Source organism: Onychomys torridus, chromosome 18, assembly GCF_903995425.1.
Source record: "Onychomys torridus chromosome 18, mOncTor1.1, whole genome shotgun sequence".
Taxonomy (NCBI): Eukaryota; Metazoa; Chordata; class Mammalia; order Rodentia; family Cricetidae; genus Onychomys; species Onychomys torridus.
The window spans coordinates 13,238,978-13,260,733 of NC_050460.1; the positions used below are offsets into that span (position 1 = coordinate 13,238,978).

At 39.0% G+C, this 21,756-nt stretch overlaps 1 protein-coding gene across 1 annotated transcript; it reads right to left on the reverse strand.

Moving 5' to 3' along the window:
- Positions 1 to 1,199: 1,199 nt before the first annotated feature.
- LOC118569845 (cytochrome P450 2K6-like) lies at positions 1,200 to 18,341 on the reverse strand. The gene is made up of 9 exons (XM_036168103.1): positions 18,156 to 18,341; positions 15,888 to 16,050; positions 14,749 to 14,898; positions 11,868 to 12,028; positions 9,768 to 9,941; positions 9,011 to 9,152; positions 8,025 to 8,209; positions 5,041 to 5,182; positions 1,200 to 1,396 (listed from the first exon to the last, which is right to left on the reverse strand). Exons 1-9 carry the CDS (start codon positions 18,339 to 18,341, stop codon positions 1,200 to 1,202), a joined length of 1,500 nt encoding a protein of 499 aa, XP_036023996.1.
- Between the last annotated feature and the right edge of the window lie 3,415 nt (positions 18,342 to 21,756).

Sequence of the window (21,756 nt, forward strand, 5' to 3'; positions counted from 1 at the left end):
ATTGGCCAGACTCCTTGCCAACTTCCAGTACTTTTCCATGGCACACCCCACTGTGGAAAGCCTTTCCGCTTTGCTCTTCTGCACAGTTGGGCTCTGACCAAGTTCTAGCCTACTGCAATCAAGTCTTACATGAAGTCTTCTTTGTCTAGTAGGAGCCTCACTTAGATAAGAATCAGATGAGAGCAGGAAGAAGCACGTGCATGGATGGTGGGAGGCTGCAGCTGGCTTCATAAAAGCCAGAGATGTCTTTGTGTCTGGAGAACAACATGGCTTCCTTTGTTCTGCTGCCAGGGTCCCTTGTATGTGACTTCACTGGGACTTTAGAGCACCGAGCACAGGCGTGTGACTGCACATTCTGGATATGCCAGATGAATACTTTCCTTTTCAAAGCAAGTAGTTTCATTAGTAATAATGTGTGTGTGTGTGTGTGTGTGTGTGTGTGTGTGTGTGTGTTTGTGTGTGTGTGTGTATGATGTATATGTGTAGGTACACATGCCATGGCATGCATGTGCAAGTTACAGAACAACTTTTATGAAATTGATTCTCTCTTTCTACCTTTATGTGAGTTCTGGGGATCAAACTTATGGTGCCAGGCTTACATGACAAGTTCCTTTACCAACCCCCCTGCCCCACATACCCATCTAATAGAACCCTGATTCACAAATACTTTCTGATCTCAGCGAACTGGCTGTACTCACAACCAATTACCTGTTGTTAGCCACCATTTCTTTATTCTCAGAATGTAAATAATGCCTTATGTTTAGTGTGTGCATTACCAAGAGTTGAGTTTTCCTTACTGCAGTTGTGATGGTATTTGTAGATGTTATACCTTGCCCTGTACACAAACACCATCTATGACTCTTGATTGGTGATCCTTAGATGTCTCATGGATAAGAAGTCCATGTCAGTTTCATGTTTGGGTTCTTTTTTGTGAAATTATCTGGTTTTTTTTTTTTTTGTTGTTGTTTGTTTTTTTTTGTCTTGTCTTGGGCAATAGTGGTAGGGAGCTTTTTTCCACAGCAGTTAGCAGAGAATCCCATTCTGACTTGAAATGACAGCCCTCTGTGGGAAGGTGGCTAACGGCAAAAATAATCATGAAGGGTTTAGCCAAATACCATAGCTGTAGAAATGAGGGAAAGGAAAGCTTTTGTGCCAGGGACCGCAGGAAACGCCAAGAACTGGGGCAGCAGCAGTAAAACTCACAGAGCTGAGGCTCGGAGCACAGCACATATCTTATGAGGCATTGGCTGGATGGTAAAGCCAATGTCTGGGGTTAGGTCCAGGTCCAGATGGGAGACTCCAGGGGGTGGTTGGAAGGTAAACTTCTGCATGAGACTGGAGAAGAAAAGGAAAAGTTCCATTTTTGCCAGCGGTTCACCAGCACACATCCGACGACCTGGAGACACAGACACCATAGGAGGTTTCAAGGCATCAGCACAAAAACCTGAACAACCCCGGACAAAGACAAGACTAGAGCACACATTCCTCTGCTTTGGAATAAGTGGATTGGTCATCAACTTTTTCTGAGCTTTATTAGTTTTGTTTCAAAGTAAGGCCTGGAAAAAGAAATCCAACAGCAGCTTTAATGATGGAGAGAAGCAATTAAACCTAATAAGTTATCCTCATTAGTTTTTATTTTAAACGATATAACCTAGAGAATCTTGGGAAGAGGCAACATCAATTGAGGAATTACCCAGTTCAGATTGGCCTGTGGTCACATCATCTCTGAGAGGTTGTCTTGATTGATGGTTGATGTGGGAAGGACCAGCCCACTGTGGGTGACATCCTCCCTAGGTAAGTGGATATAGGATGTGTACAATATCTGGTTGAGCATGAGATAGAGGTGGAGCCTGGAAGCAATGTTCCCCAAAGGCCTCTGGCTCTAGGCTCCTGTTTTGAGTTTCTGCCTTTACTTCCCTCAGTAATGCAATGTGACCTGGAAATATAAGCCTTTCCTCTCTAAGTTGCTTTCTTGGTGACGATGTTTACCACAGTAACAGAAAAAGAAAACAACAAGAACAATATTTTAATTTGAAAATATTTGTGACAAAGTCAAGTGCAACACATGATCATGTGTAAAAGCAAGCACATGATGTGTCTTCTAAGTAAAAGCTAGCCCTTCAGACCACAAACTTAAGTTTAATATCAACAGGACAGCTACTGAACTTGGCTCAGAGTTGGCTATTGTTCTCCAGAGATTTCCTGTGTAGCAGATGACCTGCAGATGAATAGGTAATTGTAATACTGTGTCACAAGCCACGAGGAGACCTGTGGAAAGATAGCTAATAAGGCAGGGAAGGCTCATTCTTTGATTGAGAGCTTCATAACTAAGCTTTGATAGAAAGGATGAGAAATTTGCCAGGTGATGGTGAGGGAAGATGAAGATGAGGAGGTCCTTGGGTCATTCATGGGCTGGATGAGATTTGACTCTCACTACACAATGAGCACCAGGTAGATTATAATTGCATCAGAGGAAGGAGCAGGAACTAGGTCACAGTGATCTTGAAAATGATATTAAGCTCCAGAAGCATTTTGTTAAGAGAGACCCAACTGGTATAATTCTGAAATTGTTTGGGAAAATGAAATAAAATTGTAAAAGGAAAATTTTCTAGTAGAAGCTTATTAAAACAATAGGCTCTTGGTAGTTATCTGTATTTCCTAGATTGTATTGTTTGAAGAATGATCTTACTTTTAGATGAAATATAATCAGTTTTTTATTCATTTTGTAGATTGAAGAAAACACATTTGAATGAAATGTAGCATTTTACATGTAAAATCTGATTTCAGTCCTTCTGAAGAGATAGCAGGTCTATTTATCCTGCTCCCAGTGGGAGGGCTTTAACATGTTGCTTACATTATGCCCAGTACTTTTTGTAGTTAACACAGTTGTAGATCTCTGGTTTTTGTTTTTGTTTTTATTTTTTTTTTAGCATAAATCCCAAGTGTACAAAATCATGGAAGACTTCTATTTTAGAGAACAGAGGGAAAAGATGTCATGTTAACCTTTTGGTTTATTTGAGACCTACAAGGAATAGAATAGCTCTCCATATAACTGTGCATTTTCTTATTGGGCACAGTAATGAGGCAAGATTTTTATGGGGTGAAAAGTCATGGGTATTTCCCGTTCTGTTTGGAAATGTCCATAAAACAGCTAACCACTCAGTCCACAAGTAGGTTTAATGTCAATAAGACACAGGTATTATTGTGCTTGGCTTTGAGACTGCTATTTATTCTTATGGGCTTGCCTGTGTAACAAATGACCCAACAGGTAAACGGATAATTATAATACAGTGTCACAAGCTGTGGAGGAGTCTGTGGAAGGGTCAGCTAATATAGTTCGGGGGTTAGATCTTTCCATCTCCCAAGAAATAAGGACATAATTGAATGGTGTTTAACAGGATGGTAAATAAAGTAACTTGGGATGTTAATTATGACCTTCTGTTTAAGCTTCATTGACCTTCATGGTAAACTCTGAACAGCCCAACAAGATAAAGCATGTATTATGAGAGATTACAATCATAGCAAGAGAATCTTATTATACATGTAAATCTGAGAATGATCTCTGGATACAATTAAAGGCATTTAGATCACAAAAGCCCTTCAGGACTTTGAACAGTGTGGCTGCAAATGGAAATGGAAATGAAAGGAAGGGGTGCCTTCTCCACAGCTAGAGGGGTACAAGGACAGGGAGGTTACAGCTAACATAAAATTGATGTATGTTTAATATTTTTTTCTTATAGTTTAAATTTTACTTGTTTGCCTATGGCTAAGAAATAGTATTGAGCTGGGTGTGTTGGAATGTTGCACAAATACTAATTGGTTTTGTAATAAAAACCTGGAGCCAGATATTGGGGTAAATGCTAAAAGATCAGAGAGACAAAGGAACAAGCCACTAGAGAAACTTCTTACCACTACCAAATCCTCAGGTTGAAAGGGAGGTGAGATCCTGTCTCCACAAACCCTCAGAATGAATTCCTCTGAGTCCTCAGCCAAAAGGGCATGGGATTCCTCTATCCTCCTGCCTTATAGTCCTTTCTCTGCACAGCCACATCACTTCCTGTCTCAACCTTCCTAGCGCTGGGATTAAAGGCATGTGACTCCTAAATACTGGTATTAAAGGTGTGTGCCACCAACACCTGGCTCTGTTTCTCTTTTAAACTGGAGTAATCTCATGTAGTCCAGGGTGCCTTTGAACTCACAGAGATACAGATGGATCTCTGCCTCCCTCCCAAGTCCTAGGATTAAAGTTGTGTGCCACCACTGCCTGGCCTCAATGTTTAATTTAGTGGCTGGCTCTGTTCTCTGATCTGCAGGCAAATTTTATTTGTTAATGAGTACAAACAAAATATCACCACAATGGCACATGCTTTTAATCCCAGTACTCCATAGGCAGAGGCGAGTGTATCTCTCTGAGTTTGAAGCCAGCCTGGAATACATAATGAGTTCTAGGATGGCCAGGGCAACATAGAGAGTTCTTGTCTCAAAACAACAATAACAACACCACCAAAATCTGATCAAATAAAAAAGTAGTATTGTTACTCTTAGCTTTCTTTAATTGAGATCCACAATAAATTCCCTTTTTTAGATTTATTTTTAATTATGTGTGCGTCTGTGTGTTGGAGTGTAGGTATGTGCCAGCAGACTCCAGAGAGAGTGGGGACTCCTGAAGCTGGAATTACAAGCAGATATCATTATCAAATGTGGGTGCTAAGAACCAAACTCAGTTCCTTCACAAAATCTCTTTTAACTGCTGAGCCGTCTCTCCAGCCTCATAAAGAAAATTTTGATTTAACATTAAATTGAGTAAAATCCCTGAGTAGGCTCCTCATCCTGAATAAGGAGGACGGCTGCTTGTTTAAAGGTCTAAAGAGGCTTCATAGTGTGTGTAAAAGCCAGCCAGGTTTGGATACAATACTGATTACGGGACCAAAGCAAAATTGGAGGTAATTGTCAATAGTGCAAACCAAAAGACATGAGCATAATCTGGAGGTGACATCTCTCTTGCTTTTCAAACTAGCTGTGTTAAGTAAGGCTCCTTACCCACTGAAAAGGGCATGAAAGCATCTCTCTTGACAAACTTCCCCTCGGAACTGAGGAAATGAGCAGGATTAAAAGTGTCTGGTGTTTCCCACTGCGTCTGATCCCGAAGTACTGACGTCAGCAAGGTGATGACCTCTGTGCCCTAGAAATAAAAGTGCTGTTAGTGAAAAAGATTCAATTTCTTCCTAAGAGGTTCCTCTGCAATGTGTTATAACGATGGTCGGCAAATTTCCAGGTAAGGTGTGTTCTTGAAGGAATACAGTACTCAGGGAAGGCTTTAAGTTCAGTAATAGGATGTTTGTTTTAGTCACCAAAGTTTTCTTTAGTTTCTAACTAAAAGCAGGGCCTGAACATGAACCTTTAATGTGTATTGGTTATGTGATAACAGCATGCTATCTAATAGGTCCCCCTATGTGGCCCAAGATGGTCTTGAACTCACTATGTAGCTCAGGTCAGCCTCAGACTCATGATCTCCAGACTCTTGTGTGCTGGATTTACAGTATGAGCCACCACACTCAGCTTGTTAACTTTTAATAAATTCATTTCTAAGTCCACATGGGGGGGGAGTTAAATGGTCCTCACTGGCATTGTAAATTGTAGGTGAGAAAATACAAGTGAAAGAACCTGATAGAATTTCTGGAAGGTTCAATGGCTTGGTGAAGATTTGCTCTTTTATCCCCAAGTTTCATGATAGTGAATGGCAAATAAAGGAAGATTATATGGAGAGATTCTAAAACATAAGCTTCTCTGTTTTTGTGGTACCACATGCTGTAAAAACAGCTTTCTATAAATAAAGGGGGTTATTTTAATTGTATAGAAAAAGACATTCTGAGAATGAGAGTACCCAAACAAAATAAAATAATGACTAAACACAAAACTCTGAGCAATTGGCATGGTTCAGACATAGGAATGCTTGCTTGGGTATACAACATCCAAGCTTAGTCATCAAGGAATAATTAAATCAATTAAAGAAAATATTCACTACTTTATCTTGATAGCTGCATCTTTAATGAGGCTTTGGATTATAATCTCTTGGTTAGCCATTTTATCACATAAAGTCTTTGTGATTTTTTTTTTTTTATTCAAGTAGACAATTGAGTAAAAATACTTTGTTTTAAAGCTTGTGTGTAGTGGGTAACCATTCCAGCTTTGATCTGGAAGTTTCAACCCCCATTGAGGCTTAGGTAACTGTCACGCCTATAAGGCAGGGCCGAGAGAGGACCCTACAGACCTGAGATCCAGATGTGCCAGCTCTCTTGGTTCCTGGACCCTGGACGCTGGAGGTAGACTGAACAGAGTTCTCCAGAGAACAAAGCTCGACTGTGCTACATCTTTTCCAGACCCTGTTACCTATCCCTTCACTTGTGAGTTACCCCACAAAATAAACCTCCCTTTTAACTATGTGGAGTAGCCTTAATAATTTCACCAATACTTGTGTATCTATCTATCTATCTATCTATCTATCTATCTATCTATCTATCTATCTATAATTCATCTCTATATCTATTTATATAGATTATATGATGATGTACTTTCTCTGCCTCATAGAAAACATGTTAATTATATTCATTTCACCAAAGAGCTGACTGAGATGTGCCAAGACTGAGCCTATTTCTTAGTAGCACAGCACATTAATTAGATCTCCATGTACCTGTAAAGTCCTCTTGACAACAGTGTTTTACATGGATTTTAGCACAGTAGGTGGCTAAAACCCAAATCCTACCATTATTACTGTTTCTTGTGGATCACATTTAATATTGTTTTTCTGTTTTCACTTTTGCTATGATTTGAAGATGGGGAGAAACTTCACAGCTTGTCAAAAGGATGTGGTAAAACTTTAGGAGATAAAGACCATGGGGAGGTTCATCCTTATACCAGTGGAGATATTCCTTCTAGGGGACTGTGGGACTCCAGTCCATCAGTCTTTCTCTGTTCACTGGCTTCTCCATACATTACCCTCAATGTCATCTACTGTCCCCACCAGTTCAATTTCAATGGGGCTGGTATGCCTAATCTTGGATGTGAACTGGCAAAACTCTAAGCCAAATGAACTGTTTCTCTGTACAAGTCAGCCGTCTTGTATATTTTATTATAGTAATGTGAAGCTGACCACTGCCATATTGCTTGCATTTTTTTTTTTTTCTGTTTCACTGTTAATTGGGTTAACTTAGCTCAATAGTGTACCTAACATAGGCCGAGAAGAAAAGCTCCAAAGGTGAGCACAGTCTTGTTCAAAGAGTGTTCCCAGAATGGGGTGCAGTAATGTAGGGAAAAGAAATCCAAATAATCAGTAGCTTCATGGCTTTATGCAGACATGGGCCCACCAGCAGTGCTTAGACTAAGTATGGAGGAAAAGAATTGGTGCCATATGTGTATCATAATCTTCTGCTCACGCTTGACTTCAGTCTAGTTTTAGGAAGTTATACATACATCTCTTCAACTGTCCATAGGAGCTCAAAGGTTTGCATGAAGAAGGTGCCTGGGAATAAGTGTGCATGATTCCATGGGAGGATGGGATTGAAGCATGGAAATGTGGATGAAAGAGCCTGCCTGGAAAATGGTCAGAGCTCTGATCCTGACAGTTTACCTGGAATCCTGGCTCCTTCAAGGAGCAACCTTTCATCCCAGAAAAGGCTTACGTTCTCTGAATCCCACCCCCCTCCCCGCAGTTATAACATAAAATAGGATAACAGGTCACAAAGGCTTAGAGAATACCTGTCATCAGTCGCATACACACATTCTCATTTCTCTCTCTCTCTCTCTCTCTCTCTCTCTCTCTCTCTCTCTCTCTCTCTCTCATACACACACTCAGTTATCTTATTTTGAATGATGAGGAGGGAGGCAAGGGAAGAGTCAGTAAAGGAGAGGGAGCAGGGTGGAAGGAGACAGGTGTGCCAAGACTGCCACTGAACTTCAATCTCGGTGTTCCCGCCGTTGCCAGCATCTGGAACACACCCTCTTCTCTCTCCTGCGTGAGCCCTTACCTTTGGAATATAGTAGTTCTTAAATACAACGTCTGTGGTTGTCTCATGGGGTAAGCTGGTGGGCAGTATGTTAGCAACCCTCTGTATTTCGTGAACGACAGCGTCTGTGTAGGGCATTTGAGTTCGGTGCTCAATCCGAGGCTGAGCCGAGCCCACAACCTTGATGATCTCATCATGGACCTTTTCTGGGTACAATGCAATTAGAGCTTAGCGTTCTGCCTGGGCATGGATTCAAATGATGTTACACGCTTTCCTTGCACAGGAAAGTCAAACCCAAACGTTCTCCCAAGTTGAGGGCTTTTTTTTTTTTTTTTTTCTTCTTCTTCTTCAGCATCCTTCCTACTTTCCCCTTCTGTTTCTAAGGATTCTCTCTGAATGAGCATGAGAAGATTTCAGACTATCTCAGGGGCCTTAAGAGCAAGCCTTACTTTCTTTTAAAAGGTTTATTTAGTTTTCAATTGTGTGTGTGTGTGTGTGTGTGTGTGTGTGTGTGTGTGTGTGTGTGTGAATGTGAGTTCAGGTGCCCATGGAGTACAGAAGAAAGTGCCTTTGGAGCTAGAGTTAAAAGCAGTTGTGGCTGGGCAGTGGTGGCTCATGCCTTTAATCCCAGCACTCGTGAGGTAGAGCCAGGTGGATCTCTGTGAGTTCGAGGCCAGCCTGGTCTACAGAGTGAGATCCAGGACAGGCACTAAAACTACACAGAGAAACCCTGTCTGGCGGGGGGGGGGCCAATTGTGACTTGCCTGGTGTGAAAACTGAGACCTGAGCTCTGATTCTCTGCAAGAGCAGTATGCACACTTAATTGCTGAGCTATCTCCCCATCCCCAATGCTCCCTTTCTTATTCTCAAAGGAAACTAACCATGCAAGCTATTGTCAACGCTACAATTTATAAGTATCCACTATGACTGTAGAATTCTGCATTTTTGATTCCTACATACTTTTGTTTTCCTTCATTTGGATAATGCTCTCAATCTTAGTGACTTACCCTGAACCTCAGGGTATCTCATCATGAGTATAATTCCCCAGCGCAGTGTGGAGGCAGTGGTCTCAGTTCCTGCTGCAAACAGATTACTAACAAGGGGTAACAGATTTTCTTCATTGAAATAGTAAGCAGATGTATTGTTTTCCTAAAATGGTAAAATACGTCATTAGTCATGGAAGAATTTCACAAAGGTTAATTGTAAAACGTTACCATAAATTAAGAATAGCAGGTATTGCATTCTTCAACTTAGAGGAATTCCCCTTTATTACTGAACTTGAGAATGCAGAGTATATCCCAGATGCTAACAATGGTAAATAAACTAAAAATAACAAAAGCTATTTTTGTTTAGGAAGGTTACAAGTTAGTATTTAATTGAGTTATTAAAACATTTCCCACATTTTATTATAATATTGTGAAATACTATGTTCTCTTTAAATTTTTTCTCTTTAAAAATTTATATTTCTCTTTAAAAAATTTTAACAAAGTAATCTTTCTTAGATTTAGCAGATGAAATACATTTCAAGATTGTAAAAACAGAATATTTTTAAAAACTAATGTAAAAGATCTATGTATCTTTTCCCCCAAAGAATACTATGGAAAATGTATGCAAAATATAAATAAATAGCATTTTCAGATTCTTTAAAGTACACACTATTAATCTGAGTCCAGTTGTGTGTCTTCTTTGAAGGAATGTTTTGCTACTAGAAGTGATTAGTTAGTGAATATTGGCTAAAGAATCCTCTGAGAAAAACACCATTACCTCCTGCTGTCTGAGCAGAAAAGCATCAATGAGACTTCTGGGATCATTTTTGTCAAGATTATGATGGTGTTCTAGGAAGGTCATCCTTATGAAGGAAAATAATTCATCTCTGTTCCTTATGATCTTCTTGTGGCTTCTTAGGAGAAATCCCAAAACAGGAAACATATTAAAAAGCTAAAGAAATATAAAAAAGTACTTTAAATATGAGCACAAACCAGTTGGGATAATGTAAGTGATAATATTATTGAAAAATTATAGAAATAACACTTTCAATTTTTGCCTCAGCTAACAATGATAAGCAGGATTATATAATGATGCTTTTTCATTTGTCAAAATTAGGCGATCAACAGTGAATCTTGATACAGCTCATAATCTCTGTGTGTGCAGAGTATTTTGCATATTGTATCTGTGGGGTAATATAGTTGAAGATGATATTATAAGATTTATGCTAAGAGTGATAGACCCAGTGTTTTTCTCAAAAAAAATCTTATGTGAGTCCTGGTAAGCAACTTCATTATTTTAATCCTAAGCAGCACAATAAATTTACTTATGTTTCCTGTAGAATCACAGAAATACTTCAGTTTTTAATAGTCATTATCTGTAGATCTCATCAATAAGTACCAGTTAGTCAAGTGATCCCCTACTCTTAAAAATGTTCAAAGAAGATTTGACAGGGCCACTTCTTCTGTATTGTGTACTGTAAAGACATTCTTGAACTCCTTGACATAGAAAAGGTGCACCAGGTACACGATATTACTAACTTAGCTTACATATACTATTACTGGTTGGTTTGTTGTCAGTTAACCACCTCCTGGCCCAGATGCCCCTGGAAGAAGACAAGGGTGATACCGACTGACGACAACTAGATGTCAAGAGTTCTCAGCTCAGATGGCCAGACAAGGAAGGAAGAGAGCAAGGGATGCTGACAAGAGAGACAAGAAAGGTCTCAGGACTGTGCCAGATTTCTTGACCAGAGAGGCAAGGCTGAGCATAGGCAGACTGATTGCCTTTGTTTCTCTCCATCCCCTCTTTTCCCTATTTAATCTGCTGGCTGGGGATGAGATATAAGACAGATTTTTTTAAGGACGTGAATAGCTCTCTGAATAAAGCTAATTTTAAAGACTCAATACTTTTTTTTTTTTTAAATCTACAACTAGTAGGCAGCAGTAAGCTTTGACATTCTAGGTACAACTTTACTGTTTGCTAAAAATTTTCAGTATACTTATTTTAGTTAGGTGAAATCTGATATTTAGCCACCTTCTCAAGGGAGTTCGTGACTTCCCCAGATGACTTAGTGAACAAAAGAGACAAAAGATCTCATCTAAGGCTGTGTGAGATAGCTACCTTTGCCTGTCCCAAGCACCAGTATTGAGAGGTGATCTACATTTATAGTAAAAGCCTAAATTGTTCCAAAGTGAAATGATATGGTTGTCTCTACTGGTACTATTCAACATTTTACAAAACTCTTTTTTCCCCCTTGGATCTGGAAGATGAAAGATGTAAATTATACACACATCTCACATGTATGAATTTTTATCTGCATGTATATCTGTGCACCACTTGCATGCCTAGTGCCTACAAAGGTCAGAAGAGGACATCTGATCCCATGGAATTGGGGTTACAGGTGGCTTGTGGGTCCTGGGGATAGAACTAAGATCTGGAAGAGCAGCCAATGCTATTATCTGAGTAGCCATCTCTCCAGCCCCCAGAAGACAGAACTTACAATGATAAAAGAATCATTGCTGAGCCACTGTGAATGTGGGTAGCTCAACATAAATATTGAGGTAGTTTAGTTGAGCACTTCCTTTCTCTTTAATATGCTTGTTAGTTCTTCTTGTTAAAACCCTCTTTCCTAACTGAATTCTACTATACACTTATGTTTAATTGATGCTAAGTTCATATCCCATGAATAGTTGTTGGTGTAGGTAATGAGAGATGGCTACAATTACAATCCATCCATCAAGGTATTTATTGCAGTGTTTTGTGGTGACAAAACCATCAGGTATGCTAAACAAACATGTTTGTCATACCATTAACTCAGAGTGCATTAACAATCAAGTGAACCTCAGAGGAACCAAATCAAAAAAGGAAAAAAGTTACCACAATTCTCGGGCTTCCAATGAGTTTCACGTTTTCACCAATTAAAGATAAGAGTCTCAGGAAATGGGGGTCTTGGTAGTCAAACCGTTTCCCAAGCAACACGGACACAATGACATTGGCAACAGAAGCATTCAGTACTCTTTTGATCTCAAAGGGTTTTCCTAGAAGGCAATTTATCAAGCAGGTCAGGAATAGTAGTCACACACACAGCACTAAGCTACTTCTAGACTGTTGGGACAGCCTATCCAGTGAAGAGTTTCATAAAAGGATTATTTGTGATTGTGTCTTTCAAGGACATGAAGTTTACAGCTTTGACTAATGCCCGGAATTTACCACAAATGCTCAGATGGTCACAAAGAAAATTAAATGGAAATGTGAAAGGAAAGTGGGCATTCAGCTCAGCTAAAGAAAGAATAGTGAGGCAGAGGCATCGTAATATTTGTGTAGGTACCTTTGTAGTGCAGTGTGTGGAGTGGAGGTTGTTAGTACACAGTGTATGAGAAAATATCATTCACTATAGTAGGCTGCATTGAAGTTTGGGGTAGAACATTCTATACTACATTCTGATATTTTCTGCATCTCTGAAATCTATACAGCGTGAAATCAGACCTGGTTTCATAGGTTTGTATCCCTGTCATTGGAGAGGCTGAAATATTCAGGGATTCTTAGGCTGTAGAATAAGTTCAAGGCCAGCCTAGACAACCTAGTGGGATCCAGTTCCAAACTAAAAAGTAAAAGGAGGTCAGTAGCTGTAGCTTAGTGATCATGTGATTGATTGCTCAGCATACATGGACGCAAGGTTCATTACCCAGTTACATCCTCAATACATATAAACAAAACTCTACTTGGATTATGAGGCTATTAATATGTGTCAATAGGTGAACATTTATTTATTTATTTATTCATTCATTCATTTATTTATTTATTAAGAATAACATTCAGTGCATTGCAAGAGGGCTTTATGAGGTTGGGCACTAACTAGCATGCCACCTGGGAAGAGGCATAATTATCTATCCATTTATTTATTTTTGAGGCACAATCTCAGTATGTAGCTCTGGCTAGCCCAGAACTTGCTTTGTGGCCAAGCTGTCCTTGAACTCATAGAGATCCACCTGCCTCTGCTTCTTGAGTGCTGAGATGGGTCATGACTTACAGTCTTAGTTACTTTTCTGTTGCTGTGAAAACACCATGAACAAAGCAACGTTTAAAAGAAAACATTGAATTGGCTTACAGTTTCAGAAAGATTAGAGCCTATTACCAGGTCAGGCATGGCAGCAGGCAGGCATGGTGCTAGAGCAGGGGCTGAGAGCTTACCTTCTTATCCTTTAGAAATCTTAAAGTACACTCCCAGTTACCTTCTTCCACAAGGCCACACTTCCTAATCCTTCCAAGACAGTTCCCCCAATGGAGGACCAAGTATTCAAATGCATGAACCTATGTGGACCATTCACATTTAAAACACCACAAAAGATAAGTTAACTAGAGAACAACAAATTTGTTTGGTCACCATTCTGTATGACATAGGCCTCTTTAGATTGGAGACATGGAAAGGAAGGGTAAAGTATCCATTTCCCGCTTTGTTTCCATGAATCAGGAGAGTTAAGCGAAAACATGATTGGACACAAAGGGTGTGATCTCATTGTAATAGACTCAGTATTGGAAACCCAGGGAGGACACTCAGACTCCTGCTGTCCCTCTTCCTATTGCTTCTGGAGCAGAGCGTCTTCAAAAATGGGAGTCTTGGGATTGAATATCATAGGTCAGAGAATTTTCTGCATCCAACTCCAAGACAGAAAGGCCAGTGAAAGTTAGAATGATATTCCCAGTTTGCCTTGAGCAAAAGGGTTTCCTCGAGAGAATTTTCGGTTTCCATAGCATGGCTTTGAGAGGAGATATCAGAAAAAAAAAAAAAAAAAAAGCAAAGAGGCCTGGAGACTGATTGCCAGGCACCATTTGGGGTCTAGCTTGGCACCTGCTGGTACACCTCTAATGGCTGATAGTTGGCAATCATCTTTTCAAGTGCCCTGGTGTGTGATACCTCCCCTGGACAAAGCTGAGGACTTCCTTCGTGACAAGGCACCTTCCTGCATTAAAGACGAGAAAGCATTATAGCCGAAGGAAGGTCAGGTGACGTGCAAAGATAACAGTGAAATATGATACACTAGAGGATGACCTGGGAATCTCAGCCTTGAGGGGTAGTGGCTCTCAGGCATGTACTACTGAGCCAGCCTTCTCTCTGATTTCTCCCTTCATGAGCATAGCTCTACTGCCTCCTCTATCTATCACCCACCATCCTGGCAACGGCCCAGATGGAAGGCTCTACTGTTCCGTTGCCCAAAGCACCTTTTATGTGTTCTCAAACTAGCCACCACGGGCTAGTTTTTAAATTCCTTTATATAGGAGACCAAAGGCCTAAAAATGCCTCTGTGTGTCCCCAGATGCTATGTATTATGTCAAAGTTAATTTTTTTTGAGATGTAAAGATTGTATTACGGTTACGAGAACATTATTGTACATTATTTGAGAATAAAAGTACAGAATATTTTCAAAATACTTTCAGTTTAAAATTAATTTTATATAAAGTAAATTTTAATTGATTCATATATGTAGGGGAAATAAGGGAAAGAGGAAGTGAAGGAGGGAGAGAGAGAGAGAGAGAGAGAGAGAGAGAAAGAGGGAGAGAGGAGGAGGAGGAGGAGGAGAGAATGAGAGCAAATGTTTACTTTTGACATGAACAGTCAAATTGGAGTAGCCAACATTGGGATTTGTGTGCCCTTGGGATTTTTCTACAAGTTAAATTATGTCAAACTAAATGACTAAATATTCCTTTTTTTAATTTCTTTCTCATGAAAAATGAAATGGCTTTTTTTTGCTCTACACACCTTGGTGAGATTCAAAATTCTGCATGAGATGACGGCATTCCTCTATAATAGTGTCTTCTATAATCTGTTTGCCCATGCCAAAGTTCCTTAAGGTGGTCAGGCTGAATCTTCTCATTGTTTTCCAGGTTTCTCCATGAGCAAAGGCGATTCCTTCCAGAGAAAAGAGTGTGTTTAAGCTACCCCCAACAGTGTTAAATTTAATGCTCAAGGACAGATAAAAATTATAAATAAAAACTTTGATTTTTTTCCCTGCCAGAAATAAGGGAAGAATGGATTGATGGTATAGTCTAATAGTAGTTATCTAGCATATTTCAAACCCGAATGTCTCAGCAAGCTAAAAAAGAAAACAAATGAGATGCTCCCCCCCACAAAGGGTAGGAAGTCTCCGATTTTCCATTTCCTAGAGGATTTACTGGAGAAAACACCCTAAATACATTCCCTTCTCTTGGAAATACACAAAAATCTTTCTGAAAATCAAGCCATCATTTTGTATTAATGTCCATATCACTAGAATGTCTTTTCTAAAGATCCGAAGACATGCCTGAAGTGATCAGGGAGGTAAGACCCTCATTTCTCAGCTCCTATGGAAAGATATGGGCCTAACTTTAGGGGGGAACTTAGCCTAACTTGTTAAACTAGCTTTTGTCATAAATATGTAGTAAATTAATTTTTCTTGGTATGAGTCCAATGAACAAAAACAGTATCTTGAGTCTTAGTTATTTTTTTTTTTTAATCTGGAGAGCATGCAATGTGAACATCAGCTCTAGTATAAAAGGCATTTCTTCCCAGTTTTGCAGTGGCAGGTTGTGAAGCAAGTTCTTCTCCTGTAATGCTTATTCAGTAAGAAGGTGTCTTCTTCAGTCATATAGCAAGGACTTTTGGATTGAGAAAACATTTTGTATTTTTTTTTGTCAATAAATTCCGTACACAATTTTTTTGGGTATTTTATTCTTATATCAAGCTAGGTGTGAATGAGGTGTCAATGAACCACTGTAAACAGATTCACTATTTTCCAGGGAGAAAGACTAGTCCAGAGCATAGAAAACCATCAAAATAAAGAGATAGGAATACATAAATAAAACGTAGTTGATTTAATAATTTTAACCAAAGGGATATATTTGAAGTGTAAGGGTCATTACCTTTTCCATTGAAAAGTCTTTCAAATATAGGCACTCGAGAACGCTCCCCAAACTGATTGCCGTAATTAATAAGGGCATCTTTCACCCTCTCATAGCCAGAAAGCACCACCACCTTTCTCGGCCCCATGTGAATGCTGTAAATGGGGCCATATTTCTTGGAGAGCTTTGGTGTACAAGGAAAAAAAAAAGCAGAGAAACAACTCAAACGTCACAATATAATAAAAAGTGAAGGTGATCGTGACCTTGGGACTGCTTTGCTAGGGTTATGCCTCCAGTCATCAAGGCACCTGGAGCCACGCTGATGACCTTCAGTTGGTAGTCCCTGGGCTCTATTTGATTTCAAATTTGAGAGTAAGAGTCTTCTTTTACTACAGAAGGACTCATTGTCTATCCCTATTATGTTTTTGTCTGAAAACAGAAAATGCCCAGCCAGAACTCTAAAAAAACCATAAGACTTCTTTGGTACCATACTGATATATTCCATATAAACATCCTGTTTCTTAGGGTATGCTATGATGTTGGGTAGGGCCAAGTTAATTCTCCATTACTGCTAACATTTTTTTATTGAAAGAAACATTTCACTTTTCTTTAATAATTGAGAAGTAGCAGAAGCCAATGTATATGACATCCTGCCTTACTCTCACCTCCGTTATAACCTTGCCTGATGTAGATATATTATTCCTACTGAATAGAAAGGTTATTCTGTCTTCATGAGGCCACACAGTAGGTGGTGATGCTCAGCAAGGGCCACACAATCAGTGGCACACCAGCTGAGAGCCTCTGGTCTTAACCTAACTGAGCTTTGGAGAAGAGTAAGATGACAACTTGGAATACTCCTTTACATAGGAAACTTGACTTGTTTATAATTGCAACAGAAATCAAAGGATGGCTCAATGATTTAGAAAATTAGTACAATTAGAATTACTATTTCAGAAACAAATTAAAATGGGAATTTGAGAACAGAGTGTCTTGTTTGAGAACTACTTTACATAGGATAGATTAGCTCATGTCAGAAAAATAATTTAAGGATTAGTTTAATAAAAAAAGAGTATAGGTTATGGAAAAGCGTTGAAATCTCCCTTTTTGTAGGTAGAAATCATTCCGAACAATGGCATATCTGTGGAAATGAGAAAAAAATGAGAGAATATGTTGTAAAGAATTTAGGCTGGTTAATACATAAGCACAGGACAAGAATAGTCTAGAAATAAAGGTGAGGGACACATAATTAGATGAAAGGGTTTGTTGAAGAAAGATCTCATTCTTATGAGGAATTAACCTGATTTTGGATTGTAGGAGAAGGGGCCACAAAGTTGTTTTAAATATTGATTTTGTTTTTAGAAAGTGAATTTCTGGAAGTATATTCGTATGTAAAATGGAGATTAAAAATGCCATTTTATTTTCCCCCAGGTTATTTAGAAGGAGTATGTTAAATCCCCATGTTGATTTATTAAATAAAAAAGAATACAACAAATTTCAAAGTGTTTTTACTTTTGTGCTGATTGAGGTAAAGTTATAGTCTCTTTAGATTTTAAAATTAAAACGTTACAAATTCTATGAGAACTCAACCCAGAAACACTTCAGAACTTAAATTTTAAACTTTATAGTTAATTTTCCAGCTCCAAGAGTTGACATTAGCTATCCTTGTAACCAATAACTGTAGAATTTTTTCAGTGAAAAACTGGAGGAATTTAGTCCAGTTCTTGCACCAGCTCTGTAAGCTGAAAGACCGTGATACAAAGGGACAGAATCTCAACTCATTCATCACATTAATAGAAGACCTGGATCTAAACTGTTGGATCCGTAATACAGATTCCCATCTTATTTATGAAAGAGTTTTGAGTAGTTAACTTGAAGTTTGCAGATAAACCAATCATCAAAACTTAGATGTTTTATAGTAGGTCATATATGAAAAAAATCTAGATCAAAACATTTGAGGTGAAGATTATATGCCATAAATACTACAGCATAAAGTTGCCACTTATGTCCTTGAATCATGTTGGCTAATCTACACACACACACGCACACACACACACACACACACACACACACACGTACAAATTTCAATGTGTATATGCATTTTTAAGCAGCTCTGCTAATTTTGAAATCTGATGACCTCAAAACATATATATGAACTATTGTTAGCACATGTAAGCTATTAAACATCTCAGTTCAAGAATGATGTAGCAACACACACACACACACACACACACACACACACACACACACACACACCCCAAGCGAATGATCACATATGCCTTTATGTCTTACCTCCAGCATGGTTTGATATGGCCTCTTGAGGTTGAGCATGTGTAGATTTCCAATAACTGGCCAAGGTTTGGGTCCTGGAGGAGACTGTAGTTTGGATGCTCTAGCCTTAAAGACTTTACTATTTAAAATAAAAATGAGTATGAGTCCCAGAAGTGCAAGTATAGCCGAAGAATCAAACCCACTCATTATCTTAAGCTGATATAATTATTAAAGAATTAGAGATCTTCCCAATTACAGTCAGATAGACTCAACACTTCTGATGCTAATCAAAGACTTCAAGGTGCTGCTAAGGTTGCTATAGCCACTGTCTTTCACCTATTTTATAATTAAGCCGAGATAAACCCTGTTCTGCATCCTTGCCCTGTTTTCATCTTTTACCTTTCCTCTTTGCCCTTCCAGGTCAACTTGTTCTGTCCAATAAAACCTAGAAGGATTTTCTTTTCATGTAAAACTGGGATTAATCTTATGTTTCCTGATAGATAATACACGCTTAATCCCAAACACAAAGTCCACACTTCCACAGTGAGATCAATTGCATTGTTTGGTAAGTAGAGTGAAGCCTGATCTCTAAACGGGTGGATAGATGTGACAGCCACATCAAGAGCTTCAAGTTTCTTAGACTGTTATGCGATCTTATGTGTCCTTCCCTTTAAGGCCCTGGACAGGGCACTTGTTAGAAGCTTAGTAAGCACTGAGCACAGACTCTCGTTCAGGTCTTCAGTAATCTCTTCTAAAAACATTTGAGAGATTGGGGCCACTAGAAGGAAATGGAGGAAAGTAATGGTGTGTGGGTATATTCAATTTATATTATACAATGATACAGAACTTTTAAAGAACATTATTAGATATTTTATTAGTGTGTTCTAATTCTAATAATTGGCATTATTTTGATAATACACACATAGAATACAGTTTGATCATATTCTATTTCCCAATTGCCCCCTCTTTTACTTCTTCCCACCTCCTACTGGCCCCCTCCTTTTTAAAAATTAATTAATTTATTTATTATGTATACAGAAGAGGGTGCCAGATCTCATTACAGATGGTTGTGAGCCACCATGTGGGTGCTGGGAATTGAACTCAGGACCTTTGGAAGAGCAGTTGGTGCTCTTAACTTCTGAGCCATCTCTCCAGTCCTCCCCTCCTCTTTCTAAATAGTCCCCCTTTTACTTCATGTCTTTTAAAAAAATTCAGATTCTGTATACGAAAGAAAGCATGCATGACTTCCTTCAAGTTGACATTTTATTCAATTCACATAATTTTATTCTTTATATCTAAATAGTGCTTTTTTGTATATGCATATTGCATTTCTTCCTTCCTTTCTTCCTTCTCTCCCTCCTCCTGCCATCCCTCCTCTTTTTTTCTCTCACTCTCTCTTCCCTCCTCCACCCCCTCTCTTTGTCTATTTGCTTTTGCATTTTATTTATCGTGTGTGTGTGTGTGTGTGTGTGTGTGTGTGTGTGTGTGTGTGTGTGTACACACTGTGTGAAGGTCAGAGTATGGCTAGGGGCAGATGATTTCCTCCTATATGTGGATCCTGGGGTCATCACATTTGGCAGTAGGCCCTTTTACCTCCTGAGTCCTCTCACTGACCTCCACTCCATGTTTTCTTTATCTATTTACATATTTGTGGTGCGTAGGGTGATTCCACAACTCAGTTATTATGACTAATGACAACAACCATGGGAGGGATGGTAACTATTACACTCTGACATTTACTCCTTTAGGTATGCATCCAGGGGTGGGTAGCTGTATCATATCATCTTGCTATATAGCCTACACTGGACTTAAGCTGGCAACCTTCCCATCTCAGCCTCTGGAGTGCTGGGCTTACAGGTGTGCACTACTTGTCTGTTTGCATAACCTTTATTGAGCCTTTACTTCTCAGCTAACACAGAAAAACATAATGACAGCACAGCATATAAGTAACTGAATCACTTGATGAATACTGGGTATGCAGCCCTTGGTGTACATTGAAGGTTCAGAATCTGCCGTCCATCCTTTTCCTTTCACTGACCAGCTCTCTTGTTTGTGTCTTCATTCTTTTCTGAAGAGGACCTGTCTTGTTATCCCATTTGTCATCTTTCTTTGCGCTTTTAACACGAGGGAAGCTCTCTCTAGTTCAGTTGTTCAAGAAAGAAATGCACATTTTTCCTTTCTGCGTCAGAACTGTGAAAAGGAAGTTGGTTAACAGGTTGCAGCAACTAATGTTAATGCACACTGCTTCCTTGATGGCATTTCCCCTCATTTGTTCACTTGATACCTCTATAGTTCATATTGAGTTTGTCATTTTGTCTCTGCATCAAACCAAAATTCTTGAAAGTGAGTATGCTTCCTTTTTACTTTTCATTTTATTTATTTTTTGTTTTTGAGAAAGGATTTTACTTTGTGTCACTTGCTGGCCTAGAACTTTCTATGTAGACCAGGTTGGCCTGGAACTCACAGAAATCTTCTTGTTTCTAACTCTTGAGTTCTAAGTACTGCAACTGAAGCCATGCACCACTGACACTTGCTTTCCTTCTGAGAGTCTAGGATGTTGGTACATACCAAGCACGAAGTACCTTTATTACTAGTCTCTGGCAAAATTCTGGAGCACCACAGCCATAACAATTTTGGTGGTAGACTGAATTTCACAATGTTACACTTCAGTTGCTATACTAATTCACAGCTGTGAGTGTGATGACACTAAGTCTTGTAGCTCCTGCTAGCAGATCACTGAACCTGGTTGTGTTCTCAGGAGTGCCTGGGAAACAAATAAATGCTGAGGATGTGTGCTGGCAGCCTTAGGGCAGATGAAGAAGAAAGATAAGAGGGGGGGGGGAAGGCATGCTTTGATGAAATTTTTGTTTTGATACTTCTATATGTAGCCAAGGCAGAACTTGAACTTACTATGTAGCCCAGGCTGGTCTCAAACACATGATTCTTCTTTCCTCAGCCTCCCAAGTGCAGGCATCACAGATATGTGCCATCATTTCTGGTTAAACCTTAGAGGTTTGTAATGGAAAATATTATATATTGTTACCTACCTAGGGCTATTCATAAAATAGACACTAGTATACTTAAAGTAGAGATAGTAACAACTGCCTTAAGCTGTTCTTGTTTATATTGGTTCTGGAAGTATTTCTGGCTTATATTTAAACCAGGCTTCTGTTTCCTTTAAAATGTGTGCATCTGTATTTCCATACTGTTACACTCTGTGTCATGGGAGTTTAGCGAACCTTCTGTTCATCACATTCTAAATACACAACTTCACCTGTTAAATAGTAAAGTAGATGTTCATAAAACACAGGATCCTTGCTCTCCATCCCCCCTAAACCCTAATAAGACAACGGATCATTGTTTTGAAAAAGTCTACAGCTTTTATAAATACACCATACAAGAGTGGTGCTGAGATTTTGAACATCACCCAGACAACTCATCAAAATCCTTATTTGTATTTCATCTCAAATTTCTTTTGACATCTAGTAATTTTCCTTATATGATTTCTTGTGATATATATATTATGTTACCACTAATAATACCCCTGGTAGTTTTGTATTTTTATTTCCTATTAATGCCTCACAATGTAAAAATAAACTAATTTTAACTAAAAGTAAAAAGA